We start from the raw sequence: 25150 nt of genomic DNA on the forward strand, positions 1-25150 counted from the left end.
ATGGGGTTAAGGAAATGTAAAATATCTCTAGGTATGATTGGAGGCAGACCTACCCAGGTTCAGGATAGTGTCAGCACACTGCGATAGTCATTAACCCAAAGAGCAGGCCGGTTAATTACCCAGGCAGGGCAGATAAGCAGAAACAGATGAGAATATACACAACCATCCATATTCCCAATATTGCAATGCTGAAAGTTCATTATTAAGTAACAGACCTGAGTAACTCTTTCTTTCTACCCTAATTCACACTTGATCTCTCTCTGCATCTTATGTATTTCACTCCCCTTTGAAATGCTGCATGTGCGAGATTGATATTGAAAGGAAAAGTTTGACCTAAGGATTCTTCTCAAATGGCTTCTCAGTATTTCCTTTATTGTTTCAGCCTCATTGCTTTCGTACCTGCGGATCATGCATAGCCCTTATTAGCTTTATTAACTTACCCAACTCAAATTGATTTAGCTGAGTTTTCTGGAACCAGAGGCAGACTGCTTATATATTTATTTCCTTTCTATTTTTAATCTTTTCATTTTAGGCTTTCATTGTAAAGTCATCACAGATGCAAGGTATTAAAAGTCTTGATCTTCCTGGCAAATATTTGCCAGGTTGTAATTTTTTATTTGTTATCAACAACCAAATTTAAACAAGGCTAATCTTGTTCTAATTTGGTTTGTATAAGCCCTAGGCTTGGTACTTAGAAAAAGCAAATGTCAATTTCTAGTTCTTTCTTCAGTATGTTATTTCCTCATCCCTCATGTACTGCAGTTACATTTTTTTTTAAACAAAAATAATTTGGGGGCAGTAGAAACCACATTTGGACCAGATCTTTAAACAAAATATTTTGTCAAGAAGACTGAAATATGTAGAGGGCTGGGGAGGAGGAGAGCAGCTAGGGTATCTGCTTGGTAGCCTCCTCTTGTTATTGTCCTCTTTTTCATTTTTCTCCTCCTCAGGGGAGTGCTCCTGAATGATCCCAACTCCTTGAAGGTGGCTGCAGCTGCCACAAGCCTGAGTGACAGCTGCTGTCTGTGCAAGGGCTCCTGTAGTGTCAGCCTTCTATAGGCTGGATTCATAGATTGCAGGGGCACAATTCCTAGTTCTATGTATATGTTTGGACTTCCATATTTGTGCACATATGTTTGTTGATTTCAGGGGCAGAATGTCTTTTTTAAATTAAAAAAAAAGTTCTATTCAAGGGTTACATGTGCAGGTTTGTTACATAGGTATATTGCGTGATGGTGAGGTTTGGACTTCTACTGAGCCCATCACCCAGGTGATGAACGTGTTACCCGATGGGTGGTTTTCCAACCCTTACCGCCCTCCCTGCCTCCTCTCTTTATGGGTTCCCAGTGTCTGTTATCCTCATCCTTTGAAAGGCAGAATTTCTGATAAGTGGCCATGGTGGGTAGTAGGAGCCTGCTGCAGGTGACTGTTGAGCATGTCATGGGAGGTTTTCTCAAGCCTTAATTCATTTTTGGAATAGATCTTTTAATTAGAGACTACATTAGATGCTAGTTCCTCAAGCAATAATTTGCAAAAGCCCATGTCCATTTTTCCCTCCTTCTACCAGCCTCAGTTTACATCAGGAGCTATGTTTTTTGCTTGTGGCTGCTGTCTGCTGTTAGAGAAGCATTCTAAGTACCAAGAAAAGCATTTTATCTTCAACTTTCCTTTTGTCAGAAAACCTGCAGATCCTACCTGGCCAACAAGTCTCAGCCCAAGTTGTCCCTCCTCCAGGAAGCTCTCCCTGACCACTCCAGTCCAGGATGATCTGACAATAGTCTAAACCAGTCAGCAGCACACACTGCTTGTGGGCTAAATAAAGAATACTTTATTAGAACATAGCTATGTCAATTTGTTTAAATATTGTCCATAGCTGCTTTTTTGAGATAAAGTGGCAGAACTGAACAACTTCTACAGAGACTGAATGTCACAAACTTAAAATATTTACTTTCTGGCTCTTTACAGAAAAGGTATGCTGATCCCTGGCTTAAACCGAGAGGACTTAATGTGCATACCTGTCAGCATGACCTGCAGTAAATGCTCCTTATTTTGTGGTTTGCAAAACTCTCACTTTTAAATTCAGCATAGTCTTTTAGTAATTCCCAGACATTTTGAGCCCTGAAAAAATAACCTCAAAACAACAATTAGAGATTGGAGTGAGTCTGGGTAAGGAACAGAGAATTCACAAGGCAATTTTATTTTTAAGAGACAACATTTATTTATTACTGTTGTCAGGTGATTGCAGAAAAGGCTCTTAGAGCACAATTTTGAACCTTAACCCGTTCCGTCTATCCCAGAACTCTTACTTGCTCTCGACCTCAGTTTAAGAACATAAATCCTACCACATTTCTCTAAGGATGTGTGAAGATGTAATCTAATTAAACAATAATTTGTATGGAAATTCAAACATACACACAAAATTAGAAGGTTAGTACTTAAAAAAAAATACTTGAACAGGCGTGGTGGTTCAAGCCTATAATCCAGCACTTTGGGATGCCGAGGTGACAGGATTGCCTGAGCCCAGGGTTCAAGACCAGCCTGGGCAAATTGGTGAGACCTCGTTTCTACAGTAAATAAAAAAAATTAGCCAGGTGTGGTAGCGCACACCTATAGTTCCAGCTATTTGGAAGGCTGAGATGGAGGATCACCTGAGCCAGCAGATCAAGGCTACAGTTGGCTGGAGCATGCCACTGCACTCCAACCTGGGTGACAGAGTGATACTCTGACTCAAAAAACAAAACAAAATAAAATAATAATACTTAATGAGATTTTTTTTCAGACATTTAGGTGTTCCACTTCATGAGTCTGCCTTACGATAGGTATGAAGGTGAGGATACTTAACTCAATGACCCAAAGCATTTATTTTTCTTCTCTCTTGGCTAGTGGCCAGCCCATTCCTAGGGTGGAGTACACGGAAGAAGAAACTAAAACTTGGGGTGTTGTGTTCCGGGAGCTCTCCAAACTCTATCCTACTCATGCTTGCCGAGAGTATTTGAAAAACTTCCCTCTGCTGACAAAATACTGTGGTTACCGGGAGGACAATGTGCCTCAACTTGAAGACGTCTCTGTGTTTCTGAAAGGTAAGGCTTCACACTGGCTGTGTCTTTCTAGCCAATATCCTCCATCACCTTCCAAGGACACACACTGTTGCGGCGGCTTTTTTTCCAAAAAATGAAAAGTAGTGATTTTTATAAAGGGGGGAGGGCACACCTCATCAAGAAGGGAATCTGCATAATGAACATTTGAATACCTAACCCTGAATTGTACCCCACATCTTTAAAATAAAAAAAATTAAAGGGAAAAAATAAAATAAAATCTTCAAACTCTAAAAAAAAAAAAAAGGAAAAAAAGAGGGGTATTGAACCAACAATTTTATCTGTGGTCACCAGGGGGAAACAAAGCAGGGACTCTGGGCAGGGGAGAAGGACTCAGCTGTTTTCGCAGCTCAAGGACTTGCTTAGGCCTCTCTGTCGTTGACTGTTATAAATTATAAACCCCAAAGGATATTTTCAAGTTGAGCATTGAGCCTCTTCTGATCCAGGAATTGACTCTGTTGGGCTACATGGGTATGAAATATACTTAAAGGTGACTTTGAATTTGCTCTGTTAAAATTATGCTGTGGATGAAAACATATTATGGATAATGTTGAACATTAGTGACTTTCCTCTGGGGGAAATCAGTCAGCCAGTCAACTAATTAATCAATCAACCAAATCAATCAATATTTTTGAGTATAGCTTGAGTGCCTGGGACTGTACTTGTGGCTGATGCTACCATAGTGAACACTATGAATTGTTGAGTAACCTCATTTAACATGCTCTGTGTGGTCCTTCTCCTGACTGACCCTTTGGCAACAACAGCTAGGAAAACTTAGGGCTCTTGCACAGGGTTGAGGAAGGAGGCAAAGTTTCACGGTGGTCCACTTCCTCCTCTGTTCTTTGTCGTGGTTAAGTCCTTCCAGTTCTCTGCTTTTTCTTCTCTCTCCTCTCTTTTCAAGTACAAGTTGGAAAAGCAAAACCTTTGCTGTCTGTGTCCCTTCCTAGAATTCAGCACTTTGCCTGCCTTCCCTGCTTGTATCAGTGATAATTCATCCTCTGGACTCATCAGGCTTGCCTCTACAGCCTCCTCTGAATTCCTACCCATTTTCTTCTCTCTCTCCCACCCATACTGAATCAGTCTTTATATTAGTGTTCTATTGCAGCTGTAACAAATTATTACAAACTTTGTGACTTAAAACATTAATTATCTTACAGTTCTGGAGGCCAGAAGTCTAAAATCAAGGTGCTGGTTGCATCCTTCCTTGCCTTTCCCCGCTTCTGGAGTCCATCTGCCTTCCTTGGCTTGTGGCCTCTTCCTTGCATCACTTTAAGTTCTTACTTCCATTGTCACATTTTCTCTCTGACTCTAACCTTCTTGCCTCCCTCTTATGAGGACCCTTGTGACTATATCACCTCACTCAGATAAACGAGGAAGATCTCCCCATCTCAAGATCCTTAACTTAGTAGCCTTTGCAAAGTCCCTTTTGCCACGTGAAGTCACATATTCCCAGATTCAGTGAATTAAGATGTGGAGTCTTTTGGGGGGGCTATGATTCAGCCTTCTATAGTCTCCCTTACTGCCACTTCTGACTTCATGAAACCTCATAAATCTATCCCTTTCTTTCTATTCCACTGCCACCACCCAAATTGAGGCCCTCATCATTTTATAACCTTGATACCTATATTTTCTTCCCTTTTCTCTCCTGCCCACTGCTTCCACATAAACATTACTTTCTAAAACATGACCTAAAATATTACTTTCTTCCAGACATCTCTGCTCAGAAACAATGGGCTCCCTGTTGTTTTCACTGGGATTGGCATCCTTTTGTGGTAAAAGGTCAGATGGTAAATATTTTAGGCTTTGTGAGTCAAGAGGCAAAGTCAAGGCTATTACATAAGTACCTATATAACTATCTAACCATCTATTTAAAAATGTAAAAACTATTCTTTGCTCATGGAGTATACAAAAACATACAGTGAGCTGGATTTGGCCTGCAGGCCACAGTTTGCTCTCTTCTATTTCATATGCTCAATTCTGTCTCAGCCGCAGTTCAAGGCCCTGACCCAGCTTTTCAAGTGTTTACTGCTGTGACTGCCCTGCGCAAACCCTCTGCTCTTCTGTGGGCTTTCTATACCTTTGCTTAAGCTCTGTCCCTTACTAGAAAAGGCAACTCTTCACAAATTTATCCTCTGAATTTATGAATATGTGACCTTACATGGCAGAAAGAACTTTTCAAATGTTATTACAGATGTTGAGATTATCCTAGATTATTTGGGTGAGATTGATATAATCCCATCTACTCAAATTCTACTTATTTTACCTATTCTACTTATTCTTCAAGCCTCGGAGGAAGTCCTGCATCCTCCAAAAATCCTGATCACAACAGCTCCATGATCTTTCTCACTCTGATTTCATTCTATATTATGTGCATATTGGGAGAGAGAGAAGCATGGCCTTCCAGTGGGTATCCTGAGAACCACACCGAGCACTGTGGGTAATGCCCATGGAGGAAGGTCTCACTGTATATCACCTACTGTACTAGTCACTGAGGAAAAGAGATTGAAACCCACTCATCAGTGTCACTTAATTAGTACCTAATTACCTGGTGCATTGTATTGTTGTTTAAGTGTATTATATTCTTCTCTGTCATGTTCCTTTTGGTTTCCCACGAAGTTATATACATATTATATATTTACCAAGAGCTCTATATACGGGAGCTTACTTTTTACTGCATTGTTTCTCACACCCCAGTAATTAGAATGCTATCTCATAATTACTGCTATATCTGTTTCTCAAATTGGTATTTTTTATGAGAGGCAGTTTGGTATAGTGGTTTGGAGCATGGCTTCTAGACGTAGAATGCCAAGGCCTGAGTCTCCACTCTGCCACTTTGTAGTTGTGTGATCTTAGATGAGTCACCTTAATTTCTCTGTATCTGTCTCCTCCTCTGAAAATGGAGATAATACTTTTATCTACCTCATGAAGTGATTGGGAGGGGAGACTGATTGATAGCCCTTAAAGCCCTAATGTGCCTGACACACATTATGCGAAGCAAAGTCTTAGCTATTATTTTTATTACCATTTTCCACAACCTTTGGTGAACTGGGCATGGAGTTCAGCTTGTACCACTCACTGTATAATGCTGATGTATGGGTTTTTATTTATTTTAATTGACTCACTTGTAAAATCCCTAATTGATTTAGAATGGAAACTTTTTAAAGCAATGATATCTACAAATTCAAAGTTCTTGATGTCATAGTTTCATATTTTTCTAATTTACACAAAAACAAACTATATAACTATTAAAATAAAAAAAATTCCTCTGTGTACTGCTACTCATGTCACACATGTAGAATATACTGGCTTAACTGAAGTAATGTAGAAAAAGCAGCAAATACAAATTATATTTTTGATATTCACTGGGGAACAATCTAATGTGAAGACTTTTGGAATGAGCATAATGCTGTTAGAATTATGTTTTTTTTAAAAATGGGTCAAAGGAGGCTGGAGAACACGGTATTTCCATGTAGGTACCAGAAATCTCAGGACAGACTTATTTTATAAGTTTAGTTGATTCTTGCTTTTTTGAGATCATTTCCATCCATTCTGAGGTGTTCTTCTCAGAGAGTTGGAGTTTTCAGAATACTGATAGCAGGGATAAGAATAGCCAGCTAGACCAGAAAAAAAAGTACTGCATTATCTTGCTTATATGTGGAATCTAGAAAAGTCAAATACATAGAAGCAGAGAGTAGAACAGTCATTGCTGGAGGTCGGGAGGTAGGGGAAATGAGGAAATATTGGTCAAAGGGTACAAAGTTAGGTAGAATGGATACGTCTAGAGATCTAATGTACAGCATGATGGCTATAGTCAATAATAGTGTATTGTATAATGGAAATTTGTTACAAGAGTAGATTTTATGTGCCCTTACCACATATACATGCACACAAGGGAGGAAATGAATAGCTTGACTGTACTAACCATTTCACTATATACAGTAAGTCCTCTCTTAACATCATCAATAAGTTCTTGGAAACTGTGACTCCAAGTGAAATAATGTGTATCAAAACCAACTTTTTTTTTCTCATCAATTTTTAATGACATTATTCAAGAACTTGCTATATACCATTCACTTAAAGTCCCAGTTTTCAAAAACATTGATGTTATTAAGTGAGGACTTACTGTACATATATATAAATGATGCACTTTTTTTGTTTTTGAATCAGGGTCTCACTCTGTTACCCATGCTGGAGTGCAGTGACATGATCATGGCTCACAGCAGCCTTGAACTCCTGGACTCAGGTGATCCTCCTGACTCAGACTTCTGAGTAGCTGGGACTACAGACATGTGCCACCATGCCCAGCTAATTAAAAACTTTTTTTGTAGAGATAGAGTATTACTATGTTACCCAGACTAGTCTTGAACACCTAGGCTAAGTGATCCTTCCACCTTGGCCTCCCGAAGTGCTAGGATTATAGGTGTGAGCTACTACTCATGGCCAGGTACATCTTAAATACATAAAATTTTTAAAATTAAAAATAGAACTGCTCTTGTGAAAAGATAGTACAGCATGTGCCATGCAAGGATGTTTTGGTCACCGATCAACCACATGTATGACTGTGGTCCTATAAGGTTATAATATAGCATTTTCACTGTACCTTTTCTGTGTTTAGATACATTTAGATACTCAAATACTTACCATTGTGTTACAATTGCCTACAGCATTCAGTACAGTCACATGCTGTGTAGGTTTGTGGTTAGGAACAATAGGCTAGACCACACAGCCTAGGTTTGTAGTAGGCTAGCCCATCTATGTTTGAGTAAGTATACTCTATGATGTTCACACAATGATGAAATCACCTAACCATGCATTTCCCAGAATGTATTCCTGTTGTTAAACAATGCAGGACTATATTTTACATTTTTATAAAATATGTATTTGAAAAAAAAATAGCCTTTCTGTTACGAGTTTTCTGGGCCTTCATGAGAGGGAAGCATTAGGTAGTTTTTAGACTGAGTACACTGATGACCTACACCCTAATTGAGATGGTGGTTTAGGTTGCTCATAGATTTTATTGTATTCTTCTTATTTTGTTTCTTCTTTCCAAAAATTAATAGAGCATGAAGATCTTTAGTGTAAGTCTTCAAATCCTGGTGATTAAGGTAACATTGCAGAAAACAATGACTTGGAATGAAGGAGTTAGATGGGATTGACAATAGAAAACTGTGGTGTAAATTGATTCCGAGATGCTAGAGAATGGGATGCCTTGGCTGTGTGTTACTGAACACACACACAGAATGGATCCCTGAGCGTGGCTCTTAGAAAGATACCTCATAATATGTGAGAAGCATCGCTTTAGATTGTAATCTTCTGTGTATTTGAGATTTCTTATTTTAACTTAGAACTTAAATTTCTAAATATTTTTCACCTTTTCGTTTGAATGAATGTCTTGTTCCCCTGGAAACCATCATTTGAAAGTGTATTTTAGTCATCAGAAGCCCAAAACATGATAGCTGTTAACAGCATATGTCTTTCACTTGTCCAGAGTTTTAGGACCTTGATTACTGTATTTCCAGAATATCCTTATTAAATAGTAGGAACCTCTGGTTGTGCCCTCAAGCCCTGCTGGGTTAATATTTAGTTGGCTCTTTCTGTTGCCTCTTTAGAAAGGTCTGGCTTCACGGTGAGGCCTGTGGCTGGATACCTGAGCCCGCGAGACTTTTTGGCAGGACTGGCCTACAGAGTGTTCCACTGTACCCAATATATCCGGCATGGCTCAGACCCCCTGTACACCCCAGAACCGTGAGTACCCACATTCAAAACCCAAGCTGGACAGAGACCATCACATTGTAAAGTGGTCAATGCTTGCTTTACTTGAAAGTGACTTAGGCCCTGTTTTACCTCCAAAGTAATTTCATCTTTCTAGCCAACGAGAGTCACAGCATTCACCCAAAGAAGGAAGGCCTTATTGAAGGGTCAGACTCCTCAGCTGTGTACATGGGGCCTCTGATATTCCAGCTCTATCTCGTCTCTCTAACTTTATCCCAACATTAAACCTTCTGCTTGGCCAGACGCCCATTTCTGATGAAGAAGGGAAGGAGCAGAAGGGTCAAGACACACGTGCCCCTCTCATTAGGAGGCCCCTCTCGTGTGAAGGAGGTTCACGTACACATGACATACTCATTATCTCTTCTCCTCTTTCATCTCTTTCATCACCCCAAACTCAGCACTCTGCACTCTTCTCTCCTATTGTCTTAGTTTCTTGAACCTTCCTCCAATCTTTCCCATCACTTCCAGGTATCTACGAAGATTGTGACTCTCCTTTGACTGTGTCAACTTTCCTTGAAAGAATCCTCCTTTGGAGCGTTTGTCCATTCAGGGAGAGAAACCGAGGGGAGATACTATACCGCTCTGTCATGGATGGGGAGCAGGGGCGTAAATTGTGAGTCCCATGTGTTAATCATTTTTGATTGTTACACATGGGATTGTACAGTCTCCAATGGTATTAGATTCTTTGTATATATACTTTAAAAAATATAACAACCATTTATTGGGAGACAACTATGTGCTTGGATCATCTGGGAATGAGACAACATCCCTATCCTTCTGGACGAATGGAGGAGACAATGGTTAGCATATAAACAGATAAACAAGGAATATGGCATCAGATGTAAGGGCTGCCGTGAAGTGCTAATAAGTGCTGTGAAGACAAATAAAGCAGATGGAGATGAAGAATTCTGGGTACTGCTTTTTTTTGGATTGAATCAGGACAGTTTCTTGGGAGGTGACGTTTGAGCAGAGACCTGAATGTGAATATTGTGGGGAGGAGAATTCCAGCTGGGAGAATGGCAAAAGCAAAGACCCTGAGACTGAGAGCTGTCGTGGGTTCTCTTCCTCTTGGGCTTCATTCAGTGATTGCCCGGCCCTCATCTTACCCATGTTCTTTCCAGTCACTCAGTGACTGCTTTGCTTGTGTTGCTGCTTTATTTGAACACAGCTGTGATTCATGGATTGCCACAGTCTTCACTGGAGAGCAGAGAACTCTGAGATTGAGGCAGTTAAGTAGCTGATGGTGGCAGAAGTGAGCAAGGATGACAGCCAGTCTCCAAAGTGCCCCTCCCCTTCTAGGCTGGCATAAGGCTCAATGGCCAAGTGGGTCCCTGCAGGGTCACTACATTGCTTTTTTTAATTTTAATTTTAATTTTTAGCTCTTTTCAGCTTCCCTGAAAGTGTTTTCAGGGTAAACAGAGGTTACTTATAGGACCCAAGACATTTGGAAAATAAATGCTTCTTAGAGTGGAGTGAGTACTCAAAGGAACATTGTCAGAGTTAGAAAGGCAATCTCTAAATCTAGCCCAGAGGGTTTACAAATGGCCTTGTTTACAGATAGCAGACACTTTGTTAGTTCTCTTTGAATAACTAGCCCTCCTGAGACCTGTGATAGCGTGCCAATAGATATGCAGAGAGAGAGGGTGAAGAAATGAGATTTTAGCCACAGAGGTCTATAAAATTTGGGGATAATGTGTTACATTTTTACCAAAGTACTTTCAGCCAATTCATTCAGCAAACATTTATGTGCAATGCTAACAGGGAGGTACGGCAGATCCAAAAATGAATAAAATACAGTGGCTGTTTTTCTAAAGCAGCTCACATCCTGACAGAGGAGACAGAAACATAAATAATTAGGAAAGTGTGTGTTTAGGGCCATAATCAGGGTGTGTACAAAGTGCTGGAGGAGCACAGGGGAGAGAGCAGTCCTGAAAGACTTTTCAGAAAAGGTATAAACTGAGTGAATTTCTAGAAGGGTGAATGGGAATTTTACTTTTGAACAAGGCTGGATAAGGAGGGAAAGAAAGTTTTCCAAGTCGAGGAAACAGCAGAGGCTTAAGTGAGCAAGGCTTGTTAGACTAGACTGGCCAGGATACACTTTATGTATTAGGGATGAAATGTATCTTCAGGCAACATTTTAAGTGGCAGTTTGTCAAACTAGGACATTTGGGCTTAATTCTGTAGGCAACTGGGAGCTATCCAGGGTTCTTAAGCATAATCGGATAAATGTATTTGAGAAAGATGACTGGGGTGGGGGTTGGGGAAGTGTGGAGAGTGAATGAGATGGAAAACCAGTCAGGAACTCACCTTCTAGTGAAGGGATGTTGTTCATGAGGAGCGGAGCTTAAAAAAAAAGATCAGGAAGGTAGTACAAGAGGGCACATATTCTATGCCCTCTTAATACCATTGAGATGGAATTAACAATATTTGGTGACCATGATAGGGGTGAGAAGAGGGGATGGCCCCTAAGGCAATGCTAAGGAAGCTGAATGGAAGTCATTTCTAATAATGATTCTGAATAGGTTTGGAGGGAGGAGAGAAAAACAGAGGGACGGAAGAGGAGGATTTGGGGTTTGGATATGCTGTTTTTTGAGGTGCTCATGGGTGGGACCTCCAGATAGAGAAGCCCCTGGTAGTTGGAAATAAGGGTTGGGAGTTCAGAAATGAATTTAAAGCCCCTGCAATATATTTCAGTGATTAGTTTTCTTCCAAGACTCCTATGACTATGTGGGCAAGAGAAGACTAAGTCAGAGGATGAAAACTTGAGTTTCACTAACTTGGGGTTGTTTTTATAAGCCCTTTTTGTTGTGAGTTTCATTTCATTCATTTGTGTTTTGAAATTATTATTATTTTATGAATAAGTAATACATATACATGGCTTAGAATTCAAGGGGTGTACTGTGAGCAGTGAGGCTCCCTTCTTTCCTCTGCCCTCTTGACACCTGGTTCATCATCTCTAGAGGCCACCACTGCTACTAGTTTCCATTGCATTCTTCCAGAAATATGCCAGGCAGGCAAAATTCTCTGTAAAGATCCTTTTAATCCTTGTGTATTGCAAAGTCCTAAATCCCTTCTCAGCCACAGAGTCTGAATCTGTGGAGCATTATACTGGGAGGGCTGTTTCCTGCCCAAACACTTTCATAGGCATTATCTTTGTAATAAAATCCCATTTCCTCAATTGAAAACCAACAAGAGGGCAGATTCTCCAATTTGTGTCCACCTTGGCTACTGTGTTTGGTGCTTGTACTGCACTTCCAAAGAACTGCCTTCAATTGCTGAACTGTTGTATGCAGGCAGCGCTAATGAGACAAAGGTGAGCCCTGAAGACCCAGGTAGAAATCAGAACAAAAGCAACAAAAAAGATATTATCTGAAAAAAGAATTTTATTTTTCTTTCAGTCTGGGTAGAATGTATTTTGCCATCATGACTTTCAACACATATTGGGTTTAAAGACACCTTTGACTTGTTTTTACATTTAAAAATTTTAAAGATTCTGGTTCTCTAAACTTGGCCGGAGAATGGAACTTGAATTTAAAAAGTGATGGCAGATTGGATTGGTTCCCTGGGGAAAGTTTTCTGGCCTGGGGGACAGTAAAGTCCCTGGCAAATCACTGACTCCTAGTTTTCCTGGTGGTAGGAGTTGCTTTTCTAGTGTTAATGCCTGGATTGAAAGGTCACTGATCTACAAGAAATGGGGAGATATTTTCACTTTTTCTCCCCAGAGCAGTGCCTGAGGCAGTGATTCTGCACTTGGCTCCATGCTTTGATCAGCTGTGACTGTATTGTTGCCACTAATCAGGTATTGACTACATTTGTGAATGATTTCCTTTAACAAAATTAATTGGGTCAAATTCAAGGTTATTCTAATAATACCATCCCTCTCACTCACTGGAATAAGAGGAATGGTGCAGAGTTCCAAGTTCCATGACACAAGAGCATCACCTGGCACAGGTACCGTGGCTGAATAAAAACTTGAGAAGTCCTACAATTGTCTTTTCGTCTCTCTGGGAAGTCGACTATAGGCTTTGCATGCTCTGTCCTCTGGCTACCTCCTCGTCTTTTAGAACAGGGTTATTTAAGCTCGACTGTGCTGACATTTTGGGCCAGATAATTCTTTGTTGTGGGGGACGGTCCTGTACATTATAGGATGTTTAGCAGCATTTCTGGCTTTTACCCACTAGATGTCAAGAGCACACTTTTATCTTGTTAGTAGTGGCAACCAAAGATGTACTGAAGGGGGGCAACATCTCCTCTGGTTGAGAACCACTGTTCTAAAATAAAACATCTGACAGGGCATGTTAACATTGCTTCTCTGTCTGCCAATGTTTGTGCCCCTTCTGCTTAGAAGCGGTCTAGAGACTGTTTCTTTTCCAAAACACAACTATGAAAGTAGCATTTTCTATATAACTTCTGTTGGTTCCCTGTTACATATAGAGAAAAAGCAGTCTGATTTCATCAAATCACATCTTCTGTCTCTCTTTCCACCTCCTCCAAAACAGAAGTCAGAACAATCTCATAGAATTCCCTCTTAATGTAATATTTTGTTCAGCAACACTGAACTTCTCACTATCCTCCAGTCTCCATCCCTCTGCACAGGAGGTTCAACCTGCCTGGAATGACTCTAGTGAAATACTTTTAATTCTTTAGGATTAAACTCAGTCGCAACCTTTTCTGTGAAGACCTTTCCAGGCAGAGTTAAGTGTTGCTTTACTTCTGCTTTAGTCCTTCCAATCCTACCTGGTAATGGTTTGTTATTATGTCAGTCTTCTTCATGACTGTAATGAACTCAAGACCAGTTGGCAAAGTCGATACAGGAACAAGAAGATCTAGGTTGAGCTTAGAGTGGATGCCCAAACCTGGTATGTGAAGTGGAAATGGAGTCCAGAGTGGACTAACGCCATGAGTGGCACTACCACAAGGAAGTGCCAGGCTTGAGGTATCTGGAACCCAGAGTCCTAGATCCAGTCTGGGATTTGTGGGGTGAGAGAGAGGGAAGCACAGGAGAAGTCAATGCTGCAGGTCTGTATGAAGCCTGGGCATATATGGTGTGGTAGTGGGGCCTCTTATTGAAGGGCTGCAGCCCCGTATTGATGAGTGTCTTCCATTCATTGCAGCAGTTGTACTCTGATTTCAGGGACTGATGCTGGACATTCCTCCATGAAGAAGGCATTTTTACATGGTCAGTATCTGCAGGCAAAATTGTGAACCTTTAATAGTAGAATTTTAGACACTGATGGGAGCTATGAAGACAAGTCGTTTGGACCAAAATAGCCTTCTCTTCAATCATACCTACTAAGGGACAAACTATTATGCTAATCTCTTTTGCTTTTGGGATAAAGACGGGTTTTATTCACTGTGAAGCTGAAGAAAAAGAGTTAAAGAAAATGTAAAAGTTGCATTTACCTCTCTCACCCTTTTATTAAAATAAGAGGAAGGGAGGGAGGGTAAGAGCAAGAGAGAGAGACTCAATTGGACTTTACATATTGCTAAAAAAAAAAAAAAAAAGGACATTTGTTTTCCCCTTGGAACAACTAACCCCGCATATTGTCACACCTAAAAGGCTGGAGAGCTCATTGCCCCAACTTTAAAAATAATGTCACTCTGTGTCATGTTCAAAATTATATTTGACTTTTTTTTTTTGAGTGGGGGTATCACTCTGTCACCCAAGCTGGGGTGCAGTGGCACAATCACTGCTTACCACAGCCTCAAGCTCCTGGGCTCAGGTGATCCTTCTACCTCAGTCTTCCAAATTGCAGGGATTATAGGTATGAGTCACCAGGTAGCTAGGACTACAGGTGCATACCACTATGCCTAGGTTTTATTTTTTAGGTTATTATTTTTTTTTTCTGTAGAGAAGAGGTCTTGCTATGTTGTCTTAGGCTGGTCTCAAACTCCTGGGTTCAAACGATCCTCTTGCCTTGTCCTCCCAAAGTGTTGGGTTTGCAGGTGAGCATCACTACACCTGGCCCATTTGGCCTATTTAAAATATTACATTAAGAGGGAATTCTATGAGATTGGCAACTTCTGCCAATTATTGGTGCAGGTCCCTAAGGAGCTGTCATGTTGGTAGGTGTGTTGGTAATGTCCGAAGTGGGCAGGTGTTCCTTTCCTAGGGAGAAGAGTAGATCAGGGAGGTGAGAATGTCTTTGGATTTGTCTCTAGAGGTTTTTTACAGGGGTGGGAATGAAGAGAAGCAATTTGGAGGGAGGGATTTTTCTCTCACTCCCTGGCCTCGCTTGTTCAGGTCTGGTTTCTGACATCAGGATTCTGGTTCTCAGAATACTTTGCATTTTCAGATGTATTTATCTCACTCCCCATGGCTCTGCTCTGTTTTAGTTCCTTTGCCTTTTCTCCCCTGGGCATGTCCTTCTAGGGAGAATGTGGCTTTTTTCCACAGTTCTTAACAGATGTGGTTTTAATGTGTTTCATGCAAGGTGGATTGAATTTGCATGTGCACTTGTGCTTGTGTATATAGTTTGCAATTATATTTGTGATCCTAATAGCCAGTGATAGCTTAGAAGTGCAGAGCTATTTAGTAAGAAATACAGTTTAGTAAAATCATTTTCTCCTGGGGTCAAATTTCGTTCTTTCCTTCCAACACTGTATGGATTGAATGAGGTCTAGGATGCAGAGGAGGATAGGACAAGAAGATTCTGTTTTCTAAGGTATTACATATATACATATATAACAATCCATTCTTCAATTAAAGGCCAAACCCACTCTGATCTAGACTTCTTTCTTTCTTTCTTTCTTTTTTTTTAGAAAGACAGGGTTTTGCTCTGTCATCCAGACTGGAGTGCAGTGGTGTGATCATGGCTCCCTGCAGCCTCAAATTCCTGGGCTCAAGTGATCTTCCTACCTCAGCCTTCTAATTAGCTGGCACGACAGACATGTGCCACCATGCCCAGTTAATTTTTTTTTCTGGAGAGATAGCTTGTTTTGAACTACTGTTTTCTAGCTGGTCTTGAACTCCTGGCCCAAACGATCCTCCCATCTTGGCCTCCTAAATCACTGGGAATACAGGTGTGAGCCACCACACTGATCCTCGATTTCTGAGCCACCAGGGATTTAAAATAGAAACATATAACCTTTGGCATCATTCTCTGAAGTTAAGCCAGTAAAATATCTGTCTTTACAGAAGACTTATTGCCAAAGTAATAAAGCAATTTTACACTGGAAATTTCTTTTTACAAAATATTTTCATGAAAACATTAAAAAATATTCAGTCTCTTTTATGTTTCAGAAGTTGTGCTTAACATGCTAGTAACAAAAATATTCTTGGCACAGCATAGTATAAGTTTATTAACATGTTTTCTATTAATAGGGCCAGACACCATTTCAAGTGTTGTATATGGATACAATTCTTTTTTTTTTTTTTTTTGAGTTGGAGTCTCACTCTTGTCACGCAGACTGGAGTGCAGTGGCCACTCCTGGCCACCGCAGCCTCGACCTGCTGGGCTCCGGCGATCCTTCCGCCTCAGCCTTCCAAGTAGGGATACAATTCTTTAATACTACATCACTCTGAGTTGTAACTATTATTATTCTGAGTTTATGGTTGAGGAAATAAGGCACAGAAAGATGAAGTAAATTGCCCTAGATAACACAGCTGGTAAGAGAGGGAGCCAAGATTTGAACTTGGGGGGCAGTGTCAGCATCTGTGAGCCTAACCACACTACTATGTTAAGGAAGTCCAGATTCAGGGCTGCATTGGGGTGATTGATCATTCAGCACATACTGTTTTGAGAGCCCCTAGCTGAATTGGGGGGTTCCAGTACCACAGTGGCTAGAAACTCTGCCCTAATGGGAAATGAAGGGAAGGTGGACATGGGTGTTCACAGTGTGTCTTTCACAGGATTATTTTTTTACCTGGTGGATGGTCTGATGCCTAGTTGTCTGACTTGTGACCAGGGGGTTCCCTTATGGGCAATTCTTTATACTGTGCTGGTAGATGCCCCTGTGGCTCTTGTCTGACCCATGTCCAGTTTATGCTTGCCTGACCATCACTCTAGTGTTGGGAGCCTGAACTTGTCTCCCTGTCACCCCCCTGGTGTCCTGGGGAAAAGGCACAAATTCAATACACCACTATGATAGAAAACACATTTGAAGATTTTTACTTGCAGATCCTGGGTAGAGAGGGTGCAATGAGTCAGGGCGCAGTTCTTTTTGATCTCTGGGTCATTGAAAGCAGGAATGAAGAGTTAGGGAGGGGAGGATGGGGAGAGAGGGGGAAACACTCTGGCAAGCAGCGGAATAGATCACTTTAAGTTCATGGTACAATGATAGTCTGTTTAAGGGGAGGTAGGGAGCCCAATCTGCTCGACAGGAAAGGTGCCTCTGAGTTCTAATCGCTGGCTACCAGCTTGGGCCATTTGGGAGTGGTGTTCTATTTCTAAGCCCTACACAGTAACCTTTGCTATGTGGTTCCTATAGCACACATCTTCTGCTCTTTTCTGGTGGTGCCATTTTTCAAATCAAAGAGCAAACTTTCACCATTAGGAAATAATTCAGGACACAACGAGTACTATTGCAGTATTTATTGCCGTAACGCAACGAAATACATTCGCATTAAAGAAAATCTTTTCTGTTGCAGTTGAACAGTTTAGAGGCAATTAATGTTATTTTTAAGTATAACTGTTTTAAAGACTTTGCAGTCAGGTGATTTTTCATATAATTGCTGCTGTTTTAATTTTATAAGAAAAATAAAAGTGAATTATTTCTGACAATATTTTCATCAGTTTCTAAGTAAAGCAAATGAATTTTATGCTTAACTCTTGCTTATTATGAACAGAACCCTCTCTAAAACTGGCAGACAATGTCATTTCCCCCCTCTTTTCTTTGGACTCAGACATTCATCCTCATTTGTTAAGTAATAACATCTGCAGGTAAAGACACAGACTTTCAAATTTATAGGAAAACTTGGCTGCTTCTCTCTTGATTGAACAGATGCCTCTCACTCAATCTGTAATGAGAGCAAAAATATGATCTTTTCTTTTCCAACTTTTTCTCCTTATTCCCACCTGAGGCATTCTGGGTCTGTCTAACTTAATTGGCTGTCGTAGGTGTTTTTAATACTGGGCATTGCTGAAGTCAGGTCTCAGCATGGTCTTACTGAAGAGCTGGGAAGATAAACCAGTACTTTACAGAGTTTAACCTTCATGCTCCTGAGTTATTTACCTTAAACTAGCTCCTTCCCATAGGACACCCGAGCTCAGTGCCAAGCTTCTCGCCCAGCCGACAGGCTTCCCTCATAGCACTGTTAGCATTCCTCCTGCTCCGGATTGGAGAGCAACATTATTACTGGTGATTCTCAGAAAATGACAAGTTCTCAGAGAGCTGATCCCATCTGGCCTCCTTTTTCTGCCTTTAACCCAGTGTTCACACTCCCAGCTCGGTAGCCATCTTCTCCTGTGGGAGAAGTTTAGTTTGTGCTACACTCAAATCCAGTTAAGATGTTTGAAACCCTAAGACCTGAAAATATTGTCATCCTTTCTTTCCTCTATGTGGATCATCTCAACAACAACCACAACAGCAGCAGCAACAATACTTTTTACCATTACTAGCAAACACGCAGACTGTATCTCAGCTATACACATGTTCGCTGTTAATAGGGCCAGGCGCTATTTCAAGTGTTGTATGCAGATGAATCCCTTTAATACTACAACCCTCTGAGTTGTTACTATTATTAACCTGAGTTTATGAATAAGAAAATGAGGCACAGATAGATTAAGTAAATTTCCCAAGATAACGCAACTTGTAAGTAGGAGAGTCAGGATTTGAACTTGGGGAGCAGTGTTGGCATCTGTGAACGTAACCACAATTCTATGTTAAACAGTAACACTAAACAGAAAAACTCAAAACTTATAGGCATGCTGAAGTTGAATAGCTTTTTTTGGTTTCCTAATGACAAATTTTGTAGAAGGCATTAGAAAGTGACACTTTCTTCCCTTCTTTTGGTAGCCTTGCTTTGCCAGGACCCTAAGTACTCAGATGCTGATTGAATAGTCTAGCACTGTGCTTTCTGTCCAGTCTTTGGCCCAAGTTCCAGGCTTCTTAGAGACCTGAGCTCTCCTTTGATCTTCACAGAGCCCCAGTTGGCCTGCCCACTTATCAAGAAGCATCTGCTATTTCATTGGGAGGAAGAAGGGGATAAGCTGCCTCACTACAGTGGATAAATGCAGATAGGAGACTGCTGTGTCCTCAGGCAGAAGGACCTGTGAACTATACGCCCTGAAATTCAGGCCCCATTCAGCTCCCAGGGTGACTGTCAGCAAGCCATTTAACCTCCCTGTGTGAAGGATGATGAAATAACGCTTTGATCTTTGGAGGAAAAAAGTTTTACAAAAATACCAAAGAAGTCTACTTTTACTCAGTACCTCTTAAATTCATGTAGAAGCCTAATGCGCCTCGTAAAATTCCAGCGTGTCTTTAGTTACAAGGCCAAGTTCCTGGACCTGGAGTCCCAGGTTTTCAATCATAATGTTGTGTCTAGTTTTGCAAAGTGCCTAAAAGCAAAAGATAACCCCTAAGACTTTTTCCAGAGCCTTTTGTCTCAAGAGCTCCAAGTATTCTAACAATACACACTCTATTAAAAAGCCTATACATTATTTAAAACATGTGCATTTTGAAACCAAATTTGTGTCTAACTGTCTGCTGGAGTTCTGTTCTTATTCTTTTAGGCTGTTATCCTTAGTAACTTGGGATAAAGCTTCAAAGCTACGGCAGTCTTTCCTTTAAAAAAAAATCAGATTCAAAGTAGGCTTCCTTCCATCAACCCTGCCCCACTTTCCCCACCCCTGCACCCAACTCTGTCTTCCTTGTGTGGTGCCCATAATCCAAAATTAGCACTCATAACTACCTGACCTGAATAAAACTTTATATTCCCTCAGCACGCTATAGTCAGGGAGAAGTTCATGATGCATTTTCAGGTGTGGAAGACTGAGATGACCAGGGAGAGATTTTTTTGCTAGAATATTTGCATTTTTAAATTGCAAGTTCAGAAGAAGAAATTTAAAATGATTGAATGTAGGCAAGAAAGAGGTAATCACTGTTCATGCCTCTTTATACCGTGTAGAGAATTACATCTATGGACAGGCACAGAAGCCACCACAGGAAAGAAGGAAAATGGGCACAGACATTTCTCACACACATTCTGTTTGGCATCATTCCACTCATCACTATGAGGTAGACAAGACTGTCACCATTTTACAGATGGCAGTTCCAAGGTTCAGAGAAGTCAGGTAATTTCCCTAAGGCTACACAACTAGAAAATAGCAAAACCAAGTTCTGGTCCAAAGCTTTTATGTGACACTGGAAATTAGGAAAGCCACACCAGGGTTTCACTTGGCTTCACCTCTGTTCAAAGCAATAGATTCTCGTCATCACCTGGTCTATTTAGTTGAGTTCCAAAGCAGTTATTGAGTGTCTCTCATGTGCGAGGCTTTTCTAAGCACTGCAAAGCCAACAATGAACATGGCCTGGCATCTGTCCTGGAGAAACTTGATGCTTCTTAAGTGATAAAGTGCTTTCTAAAAGGGCAAAACTTATTCTAGTAAAATAGACTTAGGTATAAATACAATTTAATGTAATATGAGTAATAACACCTAATTTATGGGAACTTACATTTTCAATGCATTATTTGGATTGTTTAAGAATATCAAGAAATAGGGAACCATATAATTTCTGTTTTATAGATGAGAACAACTCTATGTCTGTGCTGTCCAATATAGTAAGATGTAGCTATTTACATTTATCAATTAAAAGTAAATGCAGCTTCACATTCAGTTCCTCAGTTGCTCTAGCCACATTTCAGGTGTTTAATAGACACCTGTGTCAAGTGACTAGTATACTGGACGCTGCAGATATAGAACATTTTCATCATTGTAGACAGTCCTATTGGGCAGTGCTGCTCTAAATAATTTGCCCACATAGGAATGTGGGAGAATGGATTTAGGTCTGACTCTTATATTGCTTTCTTAATTTTACTGAAATTGGGGAGGACTACGGAAAAGTTGTGTCTCTTATTTCTTTAAGAAATAAGAAATCGCCCAGAAATGGTGGGAAACTAGCAACATATCAATAGAATTTCTGCTGCAGTCGTTTTGTGGTTCTTGTAAGAATTGGAAACTACTTCTTTGGACAGATCAGGAAAGTAGTACTTGCTATTTGATTGCCTTTTTATGGAACCAGAAGGTGACTTTTGCTAAGAGTTATTCTATGATGATGGCTTATTTACTTTTAAGCCTCATTTCCTAATATAGTACCTGGCCCATGATAGGCACACAATGAATTAAATTTTAAGAACGGTAACTATAATATCTGCCAGGCTCAAAAGAATTGTAGTAAAAAAGAGAAACATCAGTGGACTTCCTTATGATTCCTATGGGGAAAAAAGCAAAGAAGATTTTCTCCAGGGCAACATCTAGGTACTTGGCTTTATAAAAAAAGGGCCACATTTGTATTTATCTATACTGTGATAGGGATATAAGAGGGGGCAATCATAAGAGCTGCCTAAAATCTTGTCTGGGTCAGGTTTTACAGTATGCTATTTTAAATCTAAATGAAAAAAACTCTGTATGTGGCTCTAAAGCAAGCCCCGAGAAAAAGTTGCCTCAATACCAAATTAATTTCCCTTATCATCTTATGCAGTGAAAATAAACGAAGGCACCCACCTGCAACGTGGCCCAGTGTGTTATCCCAGATTACTTGCATTTACCCACCAAATGTTGTGTCAAAGCTGAAAAACATACCCTATTTTGGCTCCCAGAGCATCTTCTTTTTATTAATGCAGTTTCCACCCCTCCCACTCATCTTCCTCCCCTTTTCTTCATGATTTAGCTGAAGTGTTGGCTTCTGTGTCATCTGGAACAAACAAAACCTATAGAAATATGTTTTAAAAGACAGATGCACTGATTTGGGTTGGGAAGCAAATGTTGGCTGCTCACTCAATGCCTCTTAAAGGCTTTAATTTACAGCAGAAATAAAAAGGAGTTGTTCAACACATAGCACGAGGAGTCAGCTTTGAAAACTGATAAGAGGAGAAAAATACCAGGCTCATTTTGAATTTGAACTTAACAACCAGGGCCCTTATTTCTCCACAGCAAAATGATTGCTACTTCCTTGGAATGATTTAAGAATTCCTTGGGGACATTTTGCCTAGGCCTCCTTTGTGGGCTTATTTTGGCAGGCTTTAGAATCCCCTAACAGGGCTTATCAGAGAAGATTCCAATTTAGAGCAGCAAAAGTTTAGTGTCTGATATCAGCTCTTCCTTTTTTTTTCTTTTTTTTAAAAAAGGGGACATGATGTTTTACAGTGTTAACAGTTTTGAAAGGTCTTACATTTCCAGTGAACAGAGCACTTATGTGAAAAGTACTCAGAAAAGCATGATTCAGGCAAAAATGTATCAAAGCGATGGGAGTTAAAAAGAGAAAAGTTTGGCACTGTAGAGATTGGAGGCAGCATGTGCTGACAGGTGCAATTATGGCCAAATAATTGAATCCTTTAGGAGAGATCTAATGAGATAATGCAATAGTTTTGAATGCATATCAGAAACCTGTTCATTATTAGTTACAAAGATTCAGCTGTGGATGATACTAGTGTAGGAATCTCAAACTATTTACATGGAGGGCACAACAGCAGTGACATCTGCACTTTGTAAAATAGAGTTTAATTGTATAATTTCAGCCTTACAGATCTTAGTTTGTACAGAGATTAGAGAGAAGACTGTGGTCTACATTTTCCCTCGGACTGCCTGAGGGCTGAAACCTCTCTCAAACTTAAAGAGTAGTGGTCAACTCAGCTTCTAAGTCCTCTGGTCTCAGAGAAACAGAACAAAATGTAAGCTTTTCAAAGTTAATGTGTTGTATTTATCAATAAAATTAAAAATCTTCCTTTGCTCTTTGGTTGAAGAGTTCCGAACCATTTCAGTTTCCTTTGTCTACATGTGGCTTAACCAAAGACAATGTGATAGAGAACATGACAGTGTTTATTTCTGAGAATGTTCCACCAAAGGCATAAACAATAATAATCTTGTATCTGGTCTTGAAATATAGGTGCTTAAAGCCTTGGGTCCATGAAATACTGTGTCCACATTTTGTTCAGAATCTGAAGTGCGGTTCTTTCTCAGGATGTCTTCTTGGAGATGGAGTTGGAAGGAGGGCACACACTAGTGAAATACATGGTGTGATCATTTCTACTTATAACAGAACAAAGGGTTTCCCTAAGGTTCCATTAATAATTCTGCTAGACATCTCGCTTCAGGCATTCATTCTTAATGAAACAATATAACTTACTCTGCTGTATTATATGATTTTTTTGTTCCAAATTTATAATTTATCTTTTCCTATGTGTAGTTAGATTATTTTGTCATTGTAACACTATTAAAGGTTCTTAAATTGGCAAGTGAGTTACAACAGGTTTCTGATAATGACACCTTAACTTAAAATTCAGATTATATCTTCTTTTTTTACCATGGAGAATTGACTCCTAAACGTCTTTGGAATGCTAGTATTTCCCTTTCCTTTTCCTTTTTAACTGCCAACTTTTTACTTTACCTTCTACCAGTAAGCTTTTAGACTCCCATTAGTACCTAGGTAGATAGAAGACTGTCTTCTGCATCCCCTTCTTCAAGCAACTAACAAGCTCAAAGTAAACCAAGTATTGCACCAAGAATCCACCACCACTGTAGCCATCATGTTCCCATTCTCTTCTTACATTTGATGCATTTAGTACAGTGCTTATAGTAAGCATGCATTGTAATTGTTATTTTAGTCTCTGTTCACCTCATTTATTCAAACTATGAGCTAATACCATCTTCAATATTTCCCTACAATTGGACATCTTGTCTAATTTGGAATTATGGTCGCCCCATCTTCTTCCTGGACATTTCAAGTGAGTTGAAAGGTTGGGACCCATGGAGTGGCAGAAACAGAGACTTAGAATGTATTGACTGATCTGTAGAAGTGCTTTAGTATTTACACCATGGGCGACAATGGGGGTATTCAGATTTTTCCATTGTGGGTCACTTGATATTAATTTTCACATTGGTGTAGGCTGTTGATCTTTTACAAAATAGATCACAAGAGTGAGTCTATAGGGTCCATTCCTAGTTTGGAAATATTGGACTTGTAGCTGAATCAAATGCACACCGAGGAATAATTTGCTACCTATTTAATTTTCGTTCACCACCTTTCATCATTCTCCAGTGGCATGATGTGGTTGTAGTGGAATTAAACTTGGGTTGCTCAAAATTACATAATCACATTAAGTTTTAGTTTTAAGAGTTAGTTGCTTGAATCCTCTAGGAAAGCTCCTGGTGTCATCACTTATGACAGTGGAGCTCCCTCCCCCTGGCTGTGTCTCATTGTTACCTGGAGAGCTTTTTAAAAAAGATGCTCGGGTTTATCTCAGAGAGCCTGATTGAATTGCTCTTAGGTGGGGCTTAGTCATTTGGTATGTATGTATGCATGTATGTATTTATTTATTTTGGGGTTGGGGTCTTGCTTTATTGCCCAGGCTGGAGTGCAGTGACCCGATCATGGCTCACTGCAACCTTGACCTTCTGGGCTCAGACAATCCTCCTGGCTCAGCCTTCCAAGGAGGTGTGACCACAGGTTCATGCCACCATGCCTGGCTAATTTATTTTTTACTTTTTATAGGGACGAGGTCTCCCTATATTGCCCAGCTGGTCTTGAACTCCTGGGCTGAAGCAATCTTCCAACTTTGGCCTCCCAAAGTGCTGGGATTACAGATGTGAGCCGCCACACCTGGACATTTGGTATTTTTACAAAGGCCCTTCAAGTGATTTGGAAGGTTGGGAACCTTGGAGTGGCAGAAACAGACTTAGGGTGTACTGACTACATTTTTACTTGTGCTAACCAATTTAGTTTAACTCTTCTTACAAACTAAACCATGCACATCCCCTCCCCTTTCTCATTTACACCATATCTGCACTTTGAAACAACAGAGAACAAAGAGGACATAGATTTGGAATTAGAAGAACTTGACTTCAAATCTTTTCTCTGTCTCCTAATAAAAGTGTGACCTTGGAAAAGATCCTTAAATTTGCTGAATTATAGTTTCCTCATGTTACGTTGGAATAGTTAAGCTTCCTTACTAAGGAAGGAATAAATGGCTAATATGATATCACATTTACTACAGTACCCAGCACATAATAAGAACCCAGTATATTCTTTCTCTCTCTCTCTTCTCTCTCTCTTTTTTCCCCATTTATTCTTAGGTAAAATGAGGGACTTGGATAATGGTGGAATACGTCTTATCTCTGAAA

At 40.2% G+C, this 25150-nt stretch overlaps 1 protein-coding gene across 1 annotated transcript in view; it reads left to right on the forward strand.

Moving 5' to 3' along the window:
- TPH2 (tryptophan hydroxylase 2) overlaps positions 1 to 25150 on the forward strand; it is a 96487-nt gene that overhangs the window by 29929 nt on the left and 41408 nt on the right. Inside the window, exons 6-7 of the mRNA XM_008055240.1 lie at positions 2884 to 3080; positions 8705 to 8840. Coding sequence (XP_008053431.1) covers positions 2884 to 3080; positions 8705 to 8840 — 333 coding nt within the window. The remainder of the gene's footprint in view (positions 1 to 2883; positions 3081 to 8704; positions 8841 to 25150) is intronic.

Source organism: Carlito syrichta, unplaced genomic scaffold, assembly GCF_000164805.1.
Source record: "Carlito syrichta isolate Samal-C Ts95f unplaced genomic scaffold, Tarsius_syrichta-2.0.1 Scaffold301786, whole genome shotgun sequence".
Lineage (NCBI taxonomy): Eukaryota > Metazoa > Chordata > Mammalia > Primates > Tarsiidae > Carlito > Carlito syrichta.